Here is a 20,598-nt window from a genome sequence, read left to right on the forward strand (position 1 = left end):
CCGATGCTCTTTCTCTTCAGGGCTGCAGAGGAAAGGAAACTTTTTAGAAGCAAGTCCAGCATCTTTGAAGCTTTGAGAAATCCAGGCCTCAGATCAAAAAGAGGGAAGAGGAGGAAGAACATTGGGATGAGGCTTTGATAGGGTGCTGGAGGCAGGATCCAGGGGTAGAGGAGGAACGGAGCTTCCCAATGCGATGAGGAGCCCTGCTTCAGAGGTGAAGCAAGTGCTTTTCAACCGGGTTTAGCGGGTTTGAGTGAAGAGTGGCTGGCTGAGAAAAGACCCCAAACTAATCAAGTGCTGTGAATAAAGGCTTTGGAGCAAAGCTTGCAAATGCAACCCACCTCTGACTTCCCTCTTTCATTCTGGAGCTCAGTAGCTCCGTATTGCAGACTGTAAGGAAGATCAAGGAGTGAGTAATCTTTAGAGCTGTTTGCTCATCAGAAAGGTTATGTTTTTAAAATCACTGTATTTTTGGGTGCTTGGTTGTCCTTGCAGATCCGGCCCAATAAAAGATGCACATTGACACTATTTGACACACTTTAATAATTTTATCTGAACCAATTAAGTGTTCCTTCATAGCCTAAGAAATGTTTTAAGCTAAAAAGGATATGAGTCTCTGATGTCTGCCACATGTCATTGCTTTTCCATCGCTACCCCGTCGTGTGAGCGCTTTGCCGGGTGCTGTCTGGTGGAGTTTCCTTGTTCTGCATCTGAGTTTACCCTTGGCCTGCAGTAGGACTGTGTGTGTGCAGGGTGGTGGTGGGTGCTGTGCTGGAGCAGAGGATGGGTGTGATTGCAGAACCGTGGGGAGGGCCACCTACCCCAGCAGCTTCTTGAGGGGCAAAACTTGGGAAGCCAGGGCTGGGAGCTCAGACACTGCAGCTCCTGGCCATACTGGTCCATGTCTCCCACCCACCAGTGCTGCCTGTGGCTGCTGTTAGCTGTATTTCTGGGTTATTCTGGTTTGGACTTGAGACTCTCCCTTCTGTCTTTGGGTCAGGACCCCGCTGTGGCTTCACAGCGCGTAAGGAGGAGCTCATCAAACAAAGACAGACATTGCACAGCGTCTGCTGCTCTTCAGCGGCGTCACCTCCGCCTGTCCCTGCGTTCCTGTGCTCCTCTGGGAAGCTCAATTCCCACCAGGCTCTTGAGTGCCATTGAGGGAGGCTGAGAACCGCTTGGCCTCTTGCAGCCCAGATCCTCACTGTGTTTGTGCGGTCGCTGTGCTCTGAGCTCTGTAAAGCCCGGGCAGCCCCAGCTGGAGGACGCATGGGCCAAGCTCTGCGCTGGGACGTGGCCTTTCTGGCAACGGCTGGGTGATTCCTGCTCGTGCTCAGGTTTTAGGGAAGTTACTCTATGTCGTAACTGCAGTAAAGGTAATTGGGCTTTGTTGGATCAATTTGAGGCGTCAGCTTTGGGTTTTCTGAGGTTGTTTATTCTGATGTGTCTGGGTTTTCTAGGGGGAGCACATTCAAAGCAGGTAGAATTATTGTTGCTTTGCTTCCTTGACAACAAAATGCATCGTTGGGGCTTTTTTGAGGCCCATTGGTGGCGTTTTGAGGAAGATTTGTGTTGGGTGTTTCTCACTTTTATTGTTCCTTATTTTTAATGCTTTTTAATGTACATAAAGCAGTTTCTTTTTCTCCTGTACCTAGTGGATCCTCAGGGAACCCTATTCCTTCCTCTCCCCCTTCCAACCCATTTACTACTGCTTATTCGCTTGCTTTCTTCTGTTACCTGCAGTTCCGTTTAAATGAGTTTGGACTGCTAGAAATCGTTACCGAAGTAGAAGCAGAAGCCATAAAAGCTTTTCGAGCATCAGCAGTAAATGCCAGCCCATCCAGCTTTGCTCCTGCTGCTATCAACGCTTCTGCCGCCTCTAGCGCTGCTTGGCAAGGTGAGCTTTTTGCTGTGGAAGGGAATATACGGTTTCTGAAATAAGCTTCTAGAACCAGGTCTAGCCGAAATGCGTGTTTCGGTAGCGTGGTGCTCCCTGGAGCAGCATGCGGAGTGAGTCACTGTCTTATTTCGAATATTTTAGGAGTATTTAGAGTGAGTGTAATCACTGCGTAGTCATAACAGTACCTGGCGCACGCATTGTGCTCGCCTCTGTGAAAGGTAAATGTGGTTATAGAAACAACCTGGGGGAGACTTTTCGGTGTAGTCAAACATCCCTCTCGTGCCGACTTTCAACTTTCGTCCTGGGATCCCCTTAACTGGTGATTCTGGGAAGTTGGAGCCTCTTCTTTCCGGAGTAGAGGATCAGCAGTGGCATCGATGTTCCTCTGTAACACAGGTGATGCACTTGTCGTGACAGTAGTGAGGTCTGTATTGAACTGAACTGCCTGTTCTGGGGCTTTGGGACCAGAATAGATTTTATATATGTATATATATATAAATAACGTAACGTAACGTAACGTAACGTAACGTAACGTAACGTAACGTAACGTTACATATATATTAAAAATTATATGAAAGATATTATATATTTATATATATAAGCTTATTAAATGCTCTCAGCCTTCAAAACAGCGGTCACACCCACCGGGCAGCAGCTCAGCTCCTGATCTGCACTTGGGCATTGCTTGGGATGGTGCTCGGTGCCCTGGGCCAGGAGTGCTGGAGGTGCAGGAGGCTGGGTTGCAGGACATGGTCTCTGATTTACGGGTACAGCTGTGCCTCAGCTGAGCACTCTCAGGGGCGACAGAAGTCTCCAGCGTGATTCCTGTCTCTGGTTGTGTGCATTTGGCAGCATGGAGTGTGAACGGACAGCACGGTGCTGTGCTAACCTGGGATCCCTGGCTCAGGGTGGATCCCCTGTGGTGTCAGTTACCTTTACAAGAACATCCTTACTTTCTTCTATGATTTAACCTCTAACCTGGCTCATGCCAAGAGTTGCACCATTAGCCATAAGAATTTGGAGGTTTTCAAGACTGCTGTAATTGCAATTAGGGAAAAACTGAGTTTTAACAGGATAATACAGGCATGTTACTGGACACGCACATTAGTGTAATGGCAAGAAATATCTCAGTTCTTTACAGACCTCTTCTTACTCTGTTTATGCAGAAACCTGTAGCTCAAACCAGAATATTTCCATGATAACCTCTGAGCTCTTTCACTCCAGACCACTCGGTTGGTTTGCTGGCCAGCCTCACTTCTTTGATTAAATTACATTTTGGACAGAGCTCCCTCGTGGATTTGCCAGTGCCTTCCTGAGAGCACTAACGGAGACCAGTGCTAGAGTGAGTGAGGATTCAGAGCTCCCATCCCAAGGGTACCATCAGCCACCCAGCATAGGGTTGTATTTTAAAGACGCTCTTGCTAAAATGTGGTTGTGGCATGGAGAGGTTTGTCCCTAAACAGCTCTTCTCCTGAGGTGGTGGCAGGACTTGAGAATTAGTCTGGGACACAGAGGCACCACAGGACAGCAGCTGAGGCCTGTTCAGTGTCTGATTGACCTCAACATCACCAGTGCATCCTGGTGTGGTCTCCAAGGATGTTCACTCTTCATACACGGTCTCTTAGCGATGCTGGATCCCTGGTCGAGGCAGGGCTCCATCGCTGAAGCCGTACATCCCTGTGGACAGAATTTCTTCTTGAAGGGGAGAACGATCTCTCCTCATGTTGCCAGCCTGGACAAGCAGTTGGCTTTTCCCAGGATTTTGATGGGGCTATTTCTGGTTTTGGGTAGGAAGGCTTGGTACCTGTCTTCCCTGCTGGCTTTTCCCATCTCAGATTTCTTGGTGAGCTCTGCAGATTCCCTTACACGCACAGACATCCCCTTACGCACCTGCTGATCGTGGGTCATTCTCGTCTTGAGGACACGTCAGATGAAGAACCGGCTCTTGCATGGACACCTCAGCACTGAGGATTTCTCACACTCTTGTAATCCGAGTGTATTCCATAGATCAGGGTGACTTCTGATTCTTCAGACACTCTCGGTTCCTGCGAGTCTTCCCAATTTTGTCTTTTCTCTGCCTGGAATCATTGCTCCCTGCGGCACAGGGAGAGGTTTTAAGCTGTGATAGGAGCAGGCAGGCGTGCCCTGTGTGTGCAGGCAGTTCTGTCTGTCCAGGTCCAGCCAGGACCATCTGACATCCGTATGGGGCTATGGGGAGCAATCGGATTTAAATGGAAAATGTCAGTCATCTTAGCAGAATGAGTACAAGTGCTGGTAAGGAGACTAGGAAAATGGCTTTAAACAGAAAGCAAAGTGAGTCATAGCTCAATGTTCTGGACTGTGTGGCGTGAATTCCCTTTTTTTTTCTTCTAAAGTGTTTAATGATGCATTCAAGAATGGATGGATCAAACCAGAGCACAAACGGTGCCGTTAATGCAGAACAGGAACAACCGATACATAGGAACCCCCTGTGCACAGTTTGTTCTTCAGGTTATTTGAGCAAAGTATGCATTGGGATAGTGTAGATGCCTTGTAATGTGTTGTGATTCATTAAAATATTGGGCATAAATTAATTTGCACTAGGAAGAACTCAATTCATAGGAGAAAGTAAACATAAATGATATATTGGAGTTATTCCTTACATTGTCACACTTTCATTCAGATGGAAGATTGATAGATATCCCTTGCTAGATACAGAAATAATTGTTTCTGTTCTCCCATCAATAATGTGCTATTTTTAGAGGCTGCGTATGAAGGATTTTCATAGTACAAAGTCTATATAAAATAGGAAGTTTTTAAACTTAACCAACTGTATTAAAAGTATCCGAACAAGATGGACTTGTTTAACATTTGCCTTTCAAGTTAGAGGATTACTAGGAATAAAGAAATACAGAAAGGTGTGTAACTGTTTCTTGGTTATAACACTGAGATTATATCCTCCTTTATCGCTTTCACAGGGGCCAGGGTTTCTCCAGAATTAGAGCATTACTGATAAAAGGGGTTTTTCTTTACTGAGGTGGTTCACTCGTTCTGTGTGCACAGATAATAATTACTTCCCTCACAATGGGACACTGAGGGTCACTTAATGAAAGTTTGTAAAGGGCTTTGACAGAACTGATTGCATGAAAGGTGTTTTAGTATTTTCATTTAATAGTTGTATTTCCCTTTCCTCTGCAGTGCCCAGAGCAGACGTGCCCTGCTCCCCTTTCCAAACCTGCCAGCAAATGGATTGCTTCGAGAATGGGAAGTTTTGCACACAAACGGGCTCCCAGCAGCACAGGGGCAGGTAAAGAAACCCCAGATTCTGCCTTTTCCGTGGTTTAAAATATATAAAGAGAATATTGTGTTAGAGGAAAGTGTTGCTGTTAGCTCCTGTCACCCTTCAGGCCTGGCTGAGGAAAGCTCCGTCCTCATTTCTCTCCCCAGCCTGAGGAAGTGCTGGTTGTGTACTTGATGCCTCAGTTCCCCGTCCTGCTCCAGACAAGGAGGTGTCTTAACTTTCTGTAGAGTTGCAGAAGGCCAAATTAAAACCCAGCTGCTTTGGTGGTGAGAGCTCTGCCGGTACTTTGGAGTGCTTTTAAAGAGAACCTATCTGGAAAATCCTGCAAACACGATTCACCTCTTTAGGTCCTCAGCCCAGGCATCCTCGTTCATAAAGAGGTACAGAGACCCTGAGAATACTGCAGGAATATTGTAGCACTTTTAATTTGATTTTGTTTTCGATTTTGGATGTTTAGTGATATCAGAGACATTCCAGATGATTGCAGAAACAGGGGCAATGGTAGGAATCTTAATACCAGCAGTGGCTGTCAGGTGAATGAGGCTGACAGACCGGTCAAACGTCTCCGAAGGAAGAGAAGGCTGCTTCTGGAGTCCGAGGATGACGACGAAAATGCAGATGAGGATGAGGTAAACGAGGCTGCGTGGTTTTTCTTTTGAGAGCTGTGAGGAGCAGGGACCATTTGTGTCTCAGATTTCACTGTGCAATGCAAACCGAGCTGAGGGAGGTGGTTCTGTACCCGTGAGGATGGGCTGGGTCTGATCCTGATCTCAGTAATGAGAAGATCTGTGCTGAGGCTGAGGGGTCGCATGGGTGAACAGCTCCTGCGGAGTCAGTCAGGATTTCAGGCTGTAACTTTATTGGTGAAGTTAGACACCGAGTGTATTTCGCAGTAATAAAAACACATGCCTCCAAAAATACTTTATCTACCTGCAGTCAAGTGCTGTTATGTGATACTGAAGATTAGTGTCGCACCACAGAGTTTGATTGCTTTGTGTTTTGTACCTGCACGTACACTCACTGCACTGCGAGGAACCTGAAATAAGGGGGGTCCATGGAAGTGCCTCAGTCCTGACCTGGTCTTTTCTTAACTTTCATTAAACACCTTTTGGGGGCCTTTCTTTGTACAAGCCCACACTCTGCTACCGTGTGTGTAGCGTCTCAGGCCTGAACCGTTTGATTTATATCCATGTATTGCACGTGCTTTTCTAGTGCAGAGACACTGGGGAGGTGTTTGATGGTAACGCAGGCCGAAATTTCTGATGCCATGAACAGTTTGACCCCTCTCATTGCTCAGATGGTTTTAAGACCATATGTGTTCAGAAGCACTTGCTCTCTGTCTCTTCCCCCTTCTCCTGCTCCTCATTCACAGCTGCCCCCCCGTCTCTTTGGGCAATGTATGGCGGGCAGCTTTGCATTTCAAATTTTGCCCTTTTTGGTTGGCTCTGAGAAGTGACCACCCTGAGTGAATTAACGGGAGTCTGAAAGCCACGCAGAGGAAACGTGAATGGCAATGGGGCTCCGGGTGACACCGGGAGACCACGTTGTCTGGGGTGGTCATCCATGACAGGAGTTACCTGAAGCTTCTGCTTCCTGCAGGGTTTCATAAAGGATTTTTTTTACCTCTGAAAGAAAAAGCAGAATGGAGCATTACAGTAAATCCTGCATTGCAGAAAGCAAATCCTGTGTATTGTAATGGAGATTTTGGGCCCGTGTTGCTCTTCGGTAGCCGTATTTAAATGAACTTCAGTAGTGTATATTAAAGAATTTGTAAAGCACTTTGGGATACTGCAGGATCAAAGTTATATATGTAACATACCCTACTAATGTTCTCGCAGGCTTATTCAGAAGAAAATAATGCGAGCTAATAGTCCTGTTAGTTACCTGTTACATCCTTATTGTACCTGCATTGTGAGATGATCAAAGAGGGAGGAAAAAACAATCTTGCTAAACTTTTTTTTAACATATCTGTGTCTAGGAGAAGAATAAATCAAATAATATGAAAAGCCGCAGAAACACTAAACCAATAAAACAAGGTGAGCTAAGCTCATAGTCTCTTTTCTTTAATGTTTATAGATTTTTTTACTAGCTATTATAAAATGAATGATAGTAAACAGAGGAGGAGAGGACAGTAGAGCTCATTCCACATTCAGAATAGCTTCTTCGGTACAAAACTCTTACCACAGCCAGTCTTCTGAAACGTATTAGCAGGAGTAGACTGGATTTGCCTGCATGTTGGGCACAGGGTAGGGGATGCAGAAGGAGACAGCCTGACCCAAGCTCACTGAAGACAATAAGAACCTTTTCCCATTGAGTTTGGAGAGCTTCATAACCCCAGACTGCAAACGCTCAATAGAAAATTAAGTTGTAAACAACATGTGATGGATTATAGACTATGGGTTAAATTCATTCTATCACTTAAAGGAGTCAGCATGTGTAAACTGGGGCAGATTGTACAATATGCATTTAAAATAGAATTTTCTGTGTGTATGACCGTGGTCCTACTAGAATGAGTCCAAGCACCTCCCCAGGTTGTTTGCATCATCTGTGTACCAGTAGCTGCATCTCTAGTAGATGCATTGTGGTACGGGCAGGTTACAGATATATGTGTGTGTATATATGTATATAAATCCTGTGAACTGAAGAAAAATTCACTTGGTTTTTCATTTGTTTTGTTTTAGGTTTATTTCAGCTGCAATTATAAGCCTCTTTGTGCTGTCTTTTTAGTTAATATCTAACCCCTTATTCCTCTGTGAAATATCAGGAGAATGAATTATTTTCCACAGTTTTAAGTTCTGTCGTGTCCAAACTTTACAGTGGCAACTTTCCATAGGCAGCTTGCCAGCAGTCCGGGTGCCACAAGTCGTTTGACCTGTGATATAGTACTTTATTTTATTTTTTAATGAGAAATTAGCACGGTTTTCCTGCTGCTGGAAGCCGTACCTTTCCTCAAAAGTTGGGTAACGCTGCCTCCTCTGGGGTACAACAGCAAAGCAGCGTTGGTGTGTACGTGGGAGGAGAAAGAGAGGGCAGAACGGGAGGCATCTGAGAGAAATACTCATTTTTCTCTTTGTTTTTGGTTGCGTAGTTGCTCCTGTAAAGAAGAAGGCCTGGAACTGGGTTTCCTACTTAGAAGAGGAGCGGATGCCAGCAGCTCCCCTCAAACTGTTCAGAGAGGTTGGCAGCTTTTTCAACTCTTGCTCTGTTTTTCTCAGGCAGCGTCACAGCGTTACTGACTCGGTAGAGGTGGGATTGGAGCCTCCCCTCCAGGCAGCAGTTACATTTCGGAGTTGTTTCAGTGCAGTAAACCCCCCCTCCCCATGTTTGTTTCCAGCCCGGAAGCGCTGTGGAAACACGCAGCTGCCCTGTGAGTCTCATCCCAACCCAGGGTGTGAGAAATGCTGCTTGAGTCTCACTTGCAAATAAACAGCAGCTGTTGCGATCGGCTCTGGGTAGCTGTGGAGGAGTGGGCTGTAGCCCATCTCCAAGTGACGCTGGAGAGAGGCAGTTGAATGTCTTCCATCGTCTGATGCCTTGAGGATGGCTTTAGCCTTGGTGGAGCTGTTTCTGCCCTCCAGTGCACCGGCCCACATGAGGAGCTCAACTCCTGGTGAGCTCTAAAAAGCCAAGGGCTGTTGGCATCTCGCAGAGCGAGAGGAGGAGGAAAGTCAGGTAACGGCAGTGGGGGCAAGAAACCGTGTGCATTTCCAGGACATGTTTCTTTTCAAGCCTGTAACTATACTTCACATGTTTGATTTGGATTAAGACAGCAAATAAATGCAAAACACAAGCGTTTTCTGGAATGGCTGTGTAAATGGGCTCCAGATCAAACATGCCCTTGCCCGTTTTACCATTTGGAGATGAAAAGTTGCCTTTTGGGGAAGTCTGGACTGCTGACCTCGTGCTGACACAGATTTTCACTTTCCCAGCTCTTTGTTTCTGCCTGCGTTGGGCTGCGCAGGGGATTCTTTTGTGTTTGAACAGAGCTCATTTCTGTCTGCTGAAAGATCTGTTCATAGCTCATTGCAACAGGCTCCTGGTTCAGTGTTTGCGAGAGAATAATTAGGATAACAAATCTGAAATGTGGGGATCGTGCCGTTATTGATCTCTGTACCTGTGCCTGTCTATTAAAGCAGCAATCATTTAGTGATACAGTTTTCTTCTCCGAGTTGAAAATTTGAATCTGTAAGCATATCTGATGACTGCTCTGCAATAGATGTTGTCTTTAGCAATTAAAAACCAGTGTTTCCTTCTTCCCCTCTCACAGTATCAGTCATTCCCACAAGGCCGAAATGGATTTAAAGTTGGAATGAAATTGGAAGGGCTGGATCCTGAACACCCCTCTCGATTTTGTGTTCTCACAGTGGCTGAGGTAGTCGCTCTTCCTGTCTTTGGTTCCAAAACTCCTGTGTACATTTAGGGTTTTTTTCAATAACAAGTAGAAACATAAGAATAATAGCACTTGAATTAATTAATGGTTCAAGGTGACACCAAAGGAGCAGTGGTATGTGGTTAAATATCTATACCTGAAGTCCTGCTGTCAGATTTTTGCAGCTGTAACTCACAGTAGTAGACCTATCAATTACATGCAATGAATGAGTGAAAAATAAAAGTGTAATTAGGCCCTAAGACTTACTGAATATAAGAAAGTCAAAATGCTTTTATGCTGCTTCAGTTTGGTGAAATCTGTGTTGATCTTGTATAGACATGAATGTTCTCAGGCTGCGTTTGTGCTCCAGGTGTTGCTGCACAGGAATGTGTACGTGAGTGTGGAACAGGAGGCCAGGGAAGTGACACTGATTTTATTTTCAACTTTTTGAAGTGAGGAAAACAGGAGAATGGAAACTGAGAGACGTAAAGGAGGAAGAATTACTTCTGAGAAATAAATGAGCTCTTAAGTTTACTTGTATCTGTATTTCCAAATATGGAAGGAACATTTCATTGGTGTTTTTCTTTGGTTCTTTATAAACCTTTCTGATAATCAGAGCTCCCCTCGTCATAGGTCCAGGGGTACAGGATGCGATTACACTTCGATGGTTATCCGGAGTGCTACGACTTCTGGGTTAACGCTGATTCCTCAGACATCCATCCTGTCGGCTGGTGTGAAAAAACAAGTCATAAGCTGCTCCCTCCTAAAGGTACGAAAAAAAACCCTAATGGTGTACAAGAAACTATAAATCCTACTAAGAACTAGTTGTCCTGGCTCTGCATGTTTCGTTTTGAGTCTGATTTCATTGTGGAACTCAGTGTGAGTGGCTTAAAGGGAAGAGGTGTAAGGAAGGTAATGAATCTCAAAAGAACAGAACGGCTCCCTTTTGATATTCCCAAAGATTGACGTTGTTACTCAAATTACACACTCCTTATTGGATGAGCGGGTAAAGCAAGGAGTCTCTTTGGGGTTCAGAACTTGCTTCGTTCCTGCATTCAATTTCCTAGAAACATTTGAAGGTTGAGATTAATGATTGGAAATTATACTGAAAAAGAGAGAGGTGTTTCAGCTGCAGCGCATAACCCCTAAAGATTGCAGAAAGTCGGTTATCATGCGAAGTTCATATTCTTCCCAGGTAATTTCCATTTCTGAAAAACCAATCTGAATGTAACAGGGGCTGTGTAAAAACAATCTTTTTACCTCTCTTGCTAGGCTTCAAGGAGGGAGAATTTAATTGGACTTCCTATTTGAAGAATTGCAAAGCTCAAGCAGCTCCAAAAAGCCTTTTTAAGACCCTCAGCACTGTAAGTGGTGATACTGAATTCAAGATGTTTCAAACAGGTCTGATGCTTAGTGAGCATGGACCAGAATGTTTACATGGGGTTTTATGTATGTTTACATGGTACAACTGTGGTACAATCAGATACAAGCTATTTCCTGCTGTTATTTATTTTTAAGATGGGAAACCAGTACCATTTTTCTTCCTTCTCCCAGTCACTGGCTTTCCAGAGAGAGAATTTGTATTTCCCTTCCTCTTTAGTACCAGAGGAAAAGATTTACTCTACCATTTATGAAATATATTACAACGGTCTGTTTTGCTGTGGCCTTACGGTCAAGATATTTGTGTCACTTTCCTCTAATTTAATCATTTCCAAAATAATTTCTGGTTTCCAGCCGCATACTGATGTGTGCCATGGGATTCATTGTGAGGCTGTGAATTGTGAGCATTTTTCATCCTTTGCCCACTGTTGCTTGCTTTCCGGTTGTCAGCCTCGGTTCCTGTGTAACACTCGGTCCCATTTTGTGTCACTCAGTTGACACAGTCCATGGTCTGGTGGATTTGATGCTGCAGATGGACAGAGCACTGACTTCAGGGCCTGACTGCAGCTCTGCTCTGCCAACTGTATCACCCGTTTTCCTTGAAAACTCCTAACTTTTCCACTAATAGGACAGGACCCGCAGTGCTCACGCTTATCCTCAGCCAATACTCCTCACTGCAAGGCATGAGCATCTTAGCCCTTCAGTTTGGGTTGTTGTGCACCTGGAGATCCTGCTATTCAAGCTACTTTAGCTCTTTTTTTAGAGGCAGTGACGGTCATTGCCAGAACACATGGAAATCTGACCGTACTGTGTTTTGGTCTGTGGGTTTTGGGGCTACAAGCTGCACCAAATGAGTTTCTAAGGGTAGTTTCGATGCTCTGACCTAGCGCGTGACTGATTTCCCTTTCCTGCTGTCCTGTTCCTCAGCCTGTCACACCCTCTGGTTTTCGTCTGGGGATGAAACTGGAGGCAGTGGACAAGAAGAATCCTTCGCTGCTGTGTGTTGCAACCATCGTGGACATGGTGGATAACCGCCTGCTTATTCACTTCGATAACTGGGATGAGAGTTATGACTACTGGTAAAGAGATTCTGTTTCTAATACATATCTGCAAGTAGACTGTGGTTTATTGTGCTCTTCCACTACGGGTAATATCTACTATTTTAAATGTAGCCATTAAAGTTGGGATCTTAAATGAGTTTTCAAGCATCTGAATTATTGCTTTGGGTTTTTACAAAGTTGCCCAATAGCTTCCCCTGCTGTCTGAGCGCTCATCAGTTGTCTCAGTGCAAAAGCAGCAGGGTTAGCTGAGCTGCCTGTGAATCAGTAACATCCTCTCCTGCAGGACCAGTGGTGTGTGCTGGCGTGTCTCTCTGCAAACGTACGTTTGGAAGCAGGCAGTACCTGAAGTCAGGAAGAATCTTTCCCATTTGCTTCAGCGGAGTTTGGCTACGGCCCTTTGAAAATACAAATGGTTGCCAACATTTAGGCTTTTAAGTCCTAATTTTTACAGTTGTTCTGCATCTGGGAATCTCAGTCCCCTGCTCTCATGCTGAGCCAGGTGGAAATGTTTTCCATTTTCGCTCTGTGTTTTCCAACCTACATGAATGAAGCAACTTTCTTTGAATTTGGGAAATAACACAAGGCACACGCTTAGCAAAACAGCACAGGTTTGATCAGTACTCTGTGCTCCCTCCCCATCTTCTTTTGTTTGTTTATTTCAGAATAGGCACCTGTTTGGTGGCAAGTTGCTCTTTTCTTTCTCTGCCATAAATACATCATTGAGAGCGTTTCCATTTTCAGGACTTCAGATCTTGTTCCTTTACCATTTCAGCCCATGAAGCTTTGTTTTCATGCCATGTTTTGTTTGGGATTTGGAAATTTTAATGGGAAGCACAAGCAAGTAAAGCTTCAAAGTAGAGCTTGACTGAAAACACGCAGGTTTTTTCCTAGATCTGAAAGACTGCTCTGGTCCCTTCCTCGGAGCAGGTGTGACAAAAGGGACGGTCTCAAATGGGCTCATTGCCTCCCTCAGGGACTCAGGAGATCTAAACACGCAATAAAATTGGCAACCAGGCAGATTACTGCTGGATTTCAGCTAGAATGAATGGATAATGTGCAGTTCTTGGCAAAGGCCTTAAAAGTAATTCCTCCTTCTTCACTGGTGTTTCAGTTAGGGACGAGGACTTGCTTTTTGTTTCCTTGCTTCCATTGCATTTTGGCTTGGGTGATCCATGTCCAGGCTGAACTGTGGTTGGTGTGGTCCATGTGTGGGGGCTTTTTGTTGGTTTTTTTAAAATCAGACATTCTTCTCTGTATTTCCCTCTCCTTTGGGGCAGCTTGAATGCCTTGAAAACTTGGCATTATAAATTCCAACAAGGTAATGCTTGTCTTTGACACCACGATCACACCCACTGCAAGCATCTGCTAACCCGGCAAAGGCGTATCAGACTGCACTTGAAATCCTGCTTTGCTTTTTGCTTTAAAACTGACTGGTGCCAACTTTCCCTCTTTGATTCAGGTGTGAAGCTAGCAGCCCATATATTCGTCCTGTCGGCTACTGCCAAGAAACTGGAACCCCACTGACAACACCACCTGGTACGTTAAAAGTGAGACTTATTTCCTGCCTCGGTCAAAAAACCTGCAAGCTTCATCTTCCCCATCATTATGTATCCACAAGTTACAGGTTCCATGCAGCACATTTTCCTGACTAAACAATATTAATGTCCATACTTTTTGCCACTGCACTGTATTTTGGTTCATAGCTCTTTCACAAGGTTTGGTAATTTGTACTTCAATTTGATTTCAGAAGGGAAAGAACTTTGATGTATTTGCAGCATTTCCTTTAAGGTGAGCTGGGAGAAAGAGGAATCGGTATCATGATTTCATAGATGATGAGATGAAATTTCTGGAAATGAAGGAGTATCTGAAGCCACATCTCTTTCAGCTGCACTGGAATTCAGTAGATGAAGAGAATGTTGGCAAATGAAAAAGGACAGCACCTGCAGGAAAATCAATGTTGTTTTCAGGCCTTCAAAGTGCTCATTCACTTCAAAAATAACAAAAACAAAAAGTGATGTCTGCTGTTTGCTAGATTGACAGCCCTGGAGCAAGAATTTCTGTAATTACTGCGTATCGAGTTTAGCAGAGTGGGTGGCACTAGAAGATCCCTCTGCATTGGAGGAGTTTGCCTCTGTACCTTTGCTGCAGATGAAAAGGGGTTGGAAATGTTTGCTCTTCAGCAGGCCCTCATCTGTTCCTGCTCCTGGGACATGCAACAAGGCTGTGGTGTGAGCTCCCCTACTCGTATCACGATTGCCTGTGCCCCCAGCAGCATCTGCAGTCAATTCTAATTTCTCTGCTGAGAGATTTACGTGCAGCAATTTGCAGACTGTCCTGTGAGTTCAGTCATTGCACCCTCCTGCCGAAAGGAAATGGTACTGAGGGTTAAACAGAATGCAACAGGAAGGGGAATAAAGTGGAGCAGTTTCTTAAATGCAGCTGCCAGGGAGAGACATCCCGTTGTTGTTAGAGGAGCACACCCATGTAGGTGTCTGAGATTAAGGCAGTGGGGCCTTTTATCTCCAGTTTTACTCAGCTATGAGTGAGTAGGTAGCTACAGAAGTTTCTACAATCTTGCAGGCGCTCACACATGGAATAGTTAATAAAACAGGAAGTTAATTTAGTGATACAACTGCACATCACAGAATCCTCTGACTGCTCCTTAATTGGCTGCTTTCTCTGGAGAATAAGAATTGATTAATCTGTACAGAAATGAACTCCTCAGGTTTTTTGGGTCAGGGTTAAAGTGCTGGGTAGAAGCTTGTGGGGGAGCTTGCAGTGCTGCTGTGTGTGCTGGAAGTGCTGTGTGTGAATAAACAGACACTTTCCAGTGCCATCCATTGTTAAGTGCTAAATGAATGTAATGGTCATGTGTTACATGGCTGCTTTTCTGTTGTTTGTAACAATAAATGTGGGGTTTTTTACTTAAATGTGAATTCTCGGGCGGTTTTTTCAGGATACAAGGATTCTAAAGCCTTCTCGTGGGAGATATACTTGGAAGAAACTAATTCCCAGGCAGCCCCAGCAAGAGCATTCAAACTGGTTGGTGAATCTCTGATTGTCCTAGATCGGGAGGGAAGGGGAAATTGCCGTTACCCACCCCTTCTTGCTAGATGCTTTATTTGATAGTGGTTCACCCTGTCTGTGCCTAGAGGGTGAAACTGGTTTTACTTTGAGCCTGGGTTTGAGATCATCTTTCACTGCTGCTAAAACAAAACACACAGCAAACTACAGGATTTTTCTTTAAAAAATGCTAAGAACAAACTGTCTTGGAAAGGATTTTTGGACTAAATGGCTTCAGCTGCTCCATTAGAAGATTTAAGGGAAGAGCCTGCAGAGATGGGATCTCCCAGTTGACATCTGAGCAGGACTGATGCTGGTTGAACAGACTGTCCAGACTCTCCCTTCATGGTATCACTGGGCTGTAACTGGGGACGTTTGGTGAGGAAGGAAGGAAGGGCTGAGGTGTGCGTGTGCTTGAGGGACAATGAGAACTGTGCAGGTCCTCCATCACTTGTCCCCTTCATGAAGTTTAAAAACTCCTCTGAAATGTTTTCACCTTGCAGCTGTGCAAATCCTTCTTGCCCTGGTTGGTGGGGCTGGAATTCAGGTAGAGTGAAAGGTTCCTAGCAAGGACTCACCTAATATAGATCTTGGTTCTTCTGGGGAGGAGCCAGCTGTGCCCTCCACAGAAATAAGCGTCCTAACAGATGATCGAGCATCTCTGCCAGACTCCTGGATGGAGAAAATAAGCCTGCAGACCCAATCTGAAGGTGGCTTTCTCAACCTTGGGAGCTTGAACTTTTGTTTCTTACATTGGAGTTCAATGCATTTATCTGAAAGCTCACTGTGAGCAGAAACAACAGAAAAGCCTGTAAAAAAACTTCATTTAAAAAAAACCCATACTTTAAAGTAGATTTTTTTTTCCCTTAGCAGCTTCTCCAGCACTGCTGGCTCACCTTGCTGAACTTTGCAATACATTTGAACACTTTTCTGTGCCATTTTGACACTTGTCTTGATTCCTTTCGATGAAGTGAGTGTTGCAGGTTAATACCTGCTGCCCTCCTGTATTTTTTGCTGGTAAACTCTTCGGGACTGAGGAGGAAAAGCAATCAGGGAAGCCTCAGATAAGGGAGGTAAAAACCCAGCCAGACAAGTTTGGTCATTCCTAGATTTCACCAGGTGTCCATTTGAAGTCGCTGCAGGTTGCAAGGTGGATGTCAGGGAATAGGAAGAAGCTGGGTTTGCCTCTTTGGAGAATGGTAAGGCCTCAGCTGGAGTTATCTGCAGTACAACTGTGCTCCAAAACATCCCTTGGATTGAGGTTTTTCCAGAGCTGGGCAGACAGCGTCTTCGATGGTGCACGTGAAGCACCTCAGAGCCAGCGCAGGTTGTCAGTGCTTGTGTCCCCAGTGCAGGCTCAGCCTTTTCCTGAGCCGTGCCCGTCAAATCCCAGCAGTGGGGTAAGATGAGAACCTGCAGAATACCAAGAGCCAAAGGATGCAGCAGTCGGGCTTCTGCACAATAGAGGAGCAATGCAGGTAGTTGTGTAGACAGAAATATTTTGGAAAGATGATAAAACTCTTTGTGATACAAAAAGAAACAGTGGAGTATGACCTACTTCAGACTCCCAGCCTGAAGTCCTCAGTAATCTGTCACTACAGCATTCTTTCCTCAGATTTCCAGGATATAAAATGTGTTGACAAATGTCACCTGAAGATAGCAGGGCTTTGCTCAGGACAGGGAGCCTTTTCAGTACCAAGTACTCCCTTGTTTGGATTCTTCCCAAGTGAAATATCTTCCCAAGAGGGAACACAGCTGCCTTGTCTGACTCTTTTCCTGTTCAGCGAACGTCTCTGCAGCCTTTGCTTTGCTCCTTCAGGTGTCTGGCTGTCAGAGAGGAGCAGAAGGGCCAATTCTGGCTCGCACGAAACTCCAGGATATAAAATTAGCATCCAAGACTGTGTTTCAAAAATGAGATGGGGGGAAAAAAAGGCATTTGATATATCAACAGTTAATAGAACTCTTTCAAGATCAAACCTTGTTATTTTTATGATGTGGTTGGTCTGAAGTGCAAATACATGGCACAGTTATTGATTTTTTTTTATTATTATTATTATTCCAGCTAGCAATTACAGGAAATCAGTACATAAAAATACGGGGTGAGAGCCAGAACAGACATCTCTCACTGAATTAGTTTTTAACAGTTTTCAAGAGCTCTCTTAAGTGGTCTGGAGACACTGATCATCAGCACAAATAGCAAATCTTGTGTCTGGATTTCTGCCTTCTCCTCCACCCAGAAACACAGGAGACAGCTTGGTTGTCAGCATCGCTATTTCAGCCCATTGTCGGGGCTGTCAGCTCAAAAACATTCCCAAGCTGTCGCCAAAAAGGCAGCGACCCTTCAACCAGACTTAAACAAGACTTAAACGAACAGCCCTGCTCCTCTCCTGGGCAGGATTTTGTCCTCTAGCACTTGGGCTCCTTCTTAAGGAAGATGGACAAGGTTGGCTGGCTCAATATGATGCTTTTAAAACTAAAAGCAGTTTAAATTGGCTTCTGATGTGTTGTGTGGAGGAATGTCTGTGTCCAGGTGAAAAGACCAAAGAGAAAGTTGAGGTTTGGAGTCTGTAATCCCCTTAGCTCAAGAGTGGGTCTCCTTCCCCGCCCCCAGCTATCGGCAGTAAAAAGGGTAAGGAATATTGTGAGGGAAGAGTGATTATAATCATCTTTTCATTAACCTGATCTTGTTCAAAGACACAGTTTATCATCTCTTGCTAAAATCCTGACCTTTATGTGCAGAAGTGAAGAAGGACGTGTGTTGAATGAGTATCCAGTGCTCCATAACCCCCAGCTGAGGAGGTCAGAGGAGGAATTTGCAGTCAGTCATTTAAAGATAAATGGAAAAAGTGGTGAACTCTGCCTGTTACTTAGAGGTTTACATCTGTGGGTGCTGCAGAGGGCACGCATCAGGTCGAAAAGGACATTGTGGAGTTTTTACAAAGTAGTTTCACCGCTGGGGTTTGAGAGAAAGAGTAAATCAGCAACTGCAGATGGGAGACTGGCAGCTGGAGCTGCTCTCGAGTCCCAGCACTGCAGTTCTCAGGCGTCATCATTTACAAGCAGACGTAGTTGTTGCCATGAGAAGTGGGTGGTGACCTGCTTGGTGAAGGTAACTGTGAGATCCAGATGTCGAGAAGGACGTCACGGCGTGTAGTGGAGAGAGATGTGACGCAGTGGCGTGTTTCAGGTGTTCAGTGGTGAGCTGGCCCCTGTCCTTGTCGGATGGGACGTTGTTTCTCTGTGGTGGTTGGGAGTTTTGCTGTCAGGCTGCAGAGTTTGTGTCGATGGAGCTTGTGGTAATATCTGGGCTTTTTTGTGTTCGGGAAGTACCTCCTGCCCTGGCTGTGAAATGCTCCTCTGCACTGCGAAAGCTCAGGCTTCCTCTTGAGTTGTTTTGGACTGCTGATAAAGAGACAGCTTAATTCTGTAGGAAACTCTGATTCTACCTTGTGAGTCAGCCTGCCGTGTGAGATCAGGGGCCAAAGGTGCAAAGGCATTTGAATGGTAAATGAAAACTTCAGCGCATTTTATTCAGAGCAGGTGACCAGCTCTGACTCCCAGACTCTTTAGCATTCTGCTTACAATCCTCTCTTAACAGCGTCCTGCTCACGGATTCCAAGTTAATACGAAGTTAGAGGCTGTGGACAGAAGAAATCCCATCTTGATAAGAGTGGCAACAATAGTTGACAAAGACGACCATCGCATTAAGGTATGACCTTGCTTCAAAGTGCAGAGCCCTTGTGCTGAGGAATATAGCGATTGGCAGTCCAGAAAAAATACCGGTTTGGTACGAGGAGCAGCAAACAGACGCCTTGCAGATGATCCAGCCCGCAGGCCTGCCCAACTGGAAACGATTTCTGTTGTTTTGTCCTGTTGAAATCTGATGGAATTGCCTGGTATTGTTAGTCACTGTTTTAGTGTAACTATTTTGAAATAACATTTGACAACAGCTCTTAGTGGTTTCTGTGTGATCTGTGTGAGTGAAGGCAGCATTAATGTTCTGCTGGTGGGAAGCTACCTGACAACTTTTTTTTTTCCCCCTAAAGGAAAACCCAAAGCAAATTAAACCCTGGCACGTGTAGGAAGCAGCTTCATTCTCCATATGAATTTGTTGCATAAGTGCATTTTAACTTATTCTCTTCACATTAATAAATTGTCAGAAAAATCTGGTGTGCTTTGGCTTCTGAGAGATTTAAGTCTGAGCCAGCTGAGGTGGAGGCTGCACTGACAGAGGCTCCTTGGCCACAGGTCTCCTTCCCAAGGGATGAGTGTGTGTGTGAGCAGGGGTAGAGTTCACTCTCCATCAGCCATTTGATTCTCAGATTCATCACTGTGTTTGCAAGCAGAAGTCAAGTCCTGCCAATATTTAGTGGCATGATCCTCGGTCCTTACGTTTGTTTGAAACTTGGCCACATAGACAACCCAGCAGGCATTGAGCTGCAGTGATCCTTAGTCTCTGTTAACCTGACCTGGCTCTGAGCTGACTATTGCTTGTCCCTTCATCCAGCAGAAGATTCTAGCTTGTTCATCGCAAAACTCACCAAACTTTTTGGGTTTTATAGCATTTTGGGATCCTCAGAAAACAAAACAATTAAATAAGCAATTCTGTTTGCATAAATTTCGTCTTTGAGTAGGGAGTATCACAGAATCGCTCAGTTGGAAAAGACCCCTGAGATCATCACGTCCAACCGTTCCTGTCTACCCCCTAAACCATATCCTTAAGTACCTCGTCTGCCCGCTGTCCATCACCTCCCTGGGCAGCCTGTTCCAGCTTCTGACGACCCTCTCAGTAAAGAACTTCCTCCTTATCTCTGACCTGAACCTCCCTTGGCACAGCTTGGTGCCGTTTCCCCTTGTTCTATCCCCCATCACCTGGGAGAAGAGACCAGCACCCACCTCTCTACAACCTCCCTTGAGGCAGTTGTAGGTGGTGATGAGGTCTCCCCTCAGCCTTCTCTTCTCCAGGCTAAACAAGCCCAGTTCCCTCAGCCGCTCCTCATCAGGCTTGTTCTCCAGAGCCCTCCCCATCCTTGTGGCTCTGCTCTTCTCTGAGTATGCTGGAGCACCCCATGGTCTGTGCTTTCTTGCAGGCGCTGTGGTTTGTGTCACCAGAATCCGGTTGCTCTGTAAAACGTAGACACAGGGGTCAGGTAAACAAACAGTTACAGTGAGCACAAGGGTGATTGAGCTTGACTGAGAGATTGAATGAATCAGCCCCAAGCTGAGCAAGGTGAAACAAAGGGGGAGGTTAAAATAAGAGCTGAGTCACGTCCTTAACTGCATCTCTCACCAAGACTGTGTGCCTCTTTTAGATCCATTTTGACGGTTGGGACCGTAATTACGATTTCTGGGCCGACGCGGACAGCCCTGACGTTCACCCAGTAGGCTGGTGTGCAAAAACTGGCCACGCTTTGCAAGTCCCTCTAGGTAAAGTAGATGACATCGTATCGTAATGTTGAATAATTTCCCTAAGTGCAGCCTGCTCTTCAAATGCATTTTAAAAATCTGTTTAACATTATTATTATTATTACTATTATTATTACTA

General features: G+C 45.1%; 1 protein-coding gene across 1 annotated transcript in view; it reads left to right on the plus strand.

The window, feature by feature from the left end:
- The window catches only part of LOC104536253 (lethal(3)malignant brain tumor-like protein 3), a gene marked incomplete at its 3' end in the record, with an annotated part of 22,764 nt that extends 2,284 nt beyond the window's left edge, over positions 1 to 20,480 (plus strand). The window contains exons 2-14 of the mRNA XM_010178814.1: positions 1,744 to 1,897; positions 5,078 to 5,186; positions 5,701 to 5,809; positions 7,159 to 7,216; positions 8,269 to 8,357; positions 9,448 to 9,552; positions 10,183 to 10,318; positions 10,822 to 10,913; positions 11,857 to 12,008; positions 13,450 to 13,526; positions 14,947 to 15,032; positions 18,652 to 18,762; positions 20,366 to 20,480. Coding sequence (XP_010177116.1) covers positions 1,744 to 1,897; positions 5,078 to 5,186; positions 5,701 to 5,809; positions 7,159 to 7,216; positions 8,269 to 8,357; positions 9,448 to 9,552; positions 10,183 to 10,318; positions 10,822 to 10,913; positions 11,857 to 12,008; positions 13,450 to 13,526; positions 14,947 to 15,032; positions 18,652 to 18,762; positions 20,366 to 20,480 — 1,393 coding nt within the window. The remainder of the gene's footprint in view (positions 1 to 1,743; positions 1,898 to 5,077; positions 5,187 to 5,700; positions 5,810 to 7,158; positions 7,217 to 8,268; positions 8,358 to 9,447; positions 9,553 to 10,182; positions 10,319 to 10,821; positions 10,914 to 11,856; positions 12,009 to 13,449; positions 13,527 to 14,946; positions 15,033 to 18,651; positions 18,763 to 20,365) is intronic.
- Positions 20,481 to 20,598: the final 118 nt, after the last annotated feature.

This window comes from Mesitornis unicolor, unplaced genomic scaffold (assembly GCF_000695765.1).
Source record: "Mesitornis unicolor isolate BGI_N332 unplaced genomic scaffold, ASM69576v1 scaffold31632, whole genome shotgun sequence".
NCBI classification, from domain to species: Eukaryota; Metazoa; Chordata; class Aves; order Mesitornithiformes; family Mesitornithidae; genus Mesitornis; species Mesitornis unicolor.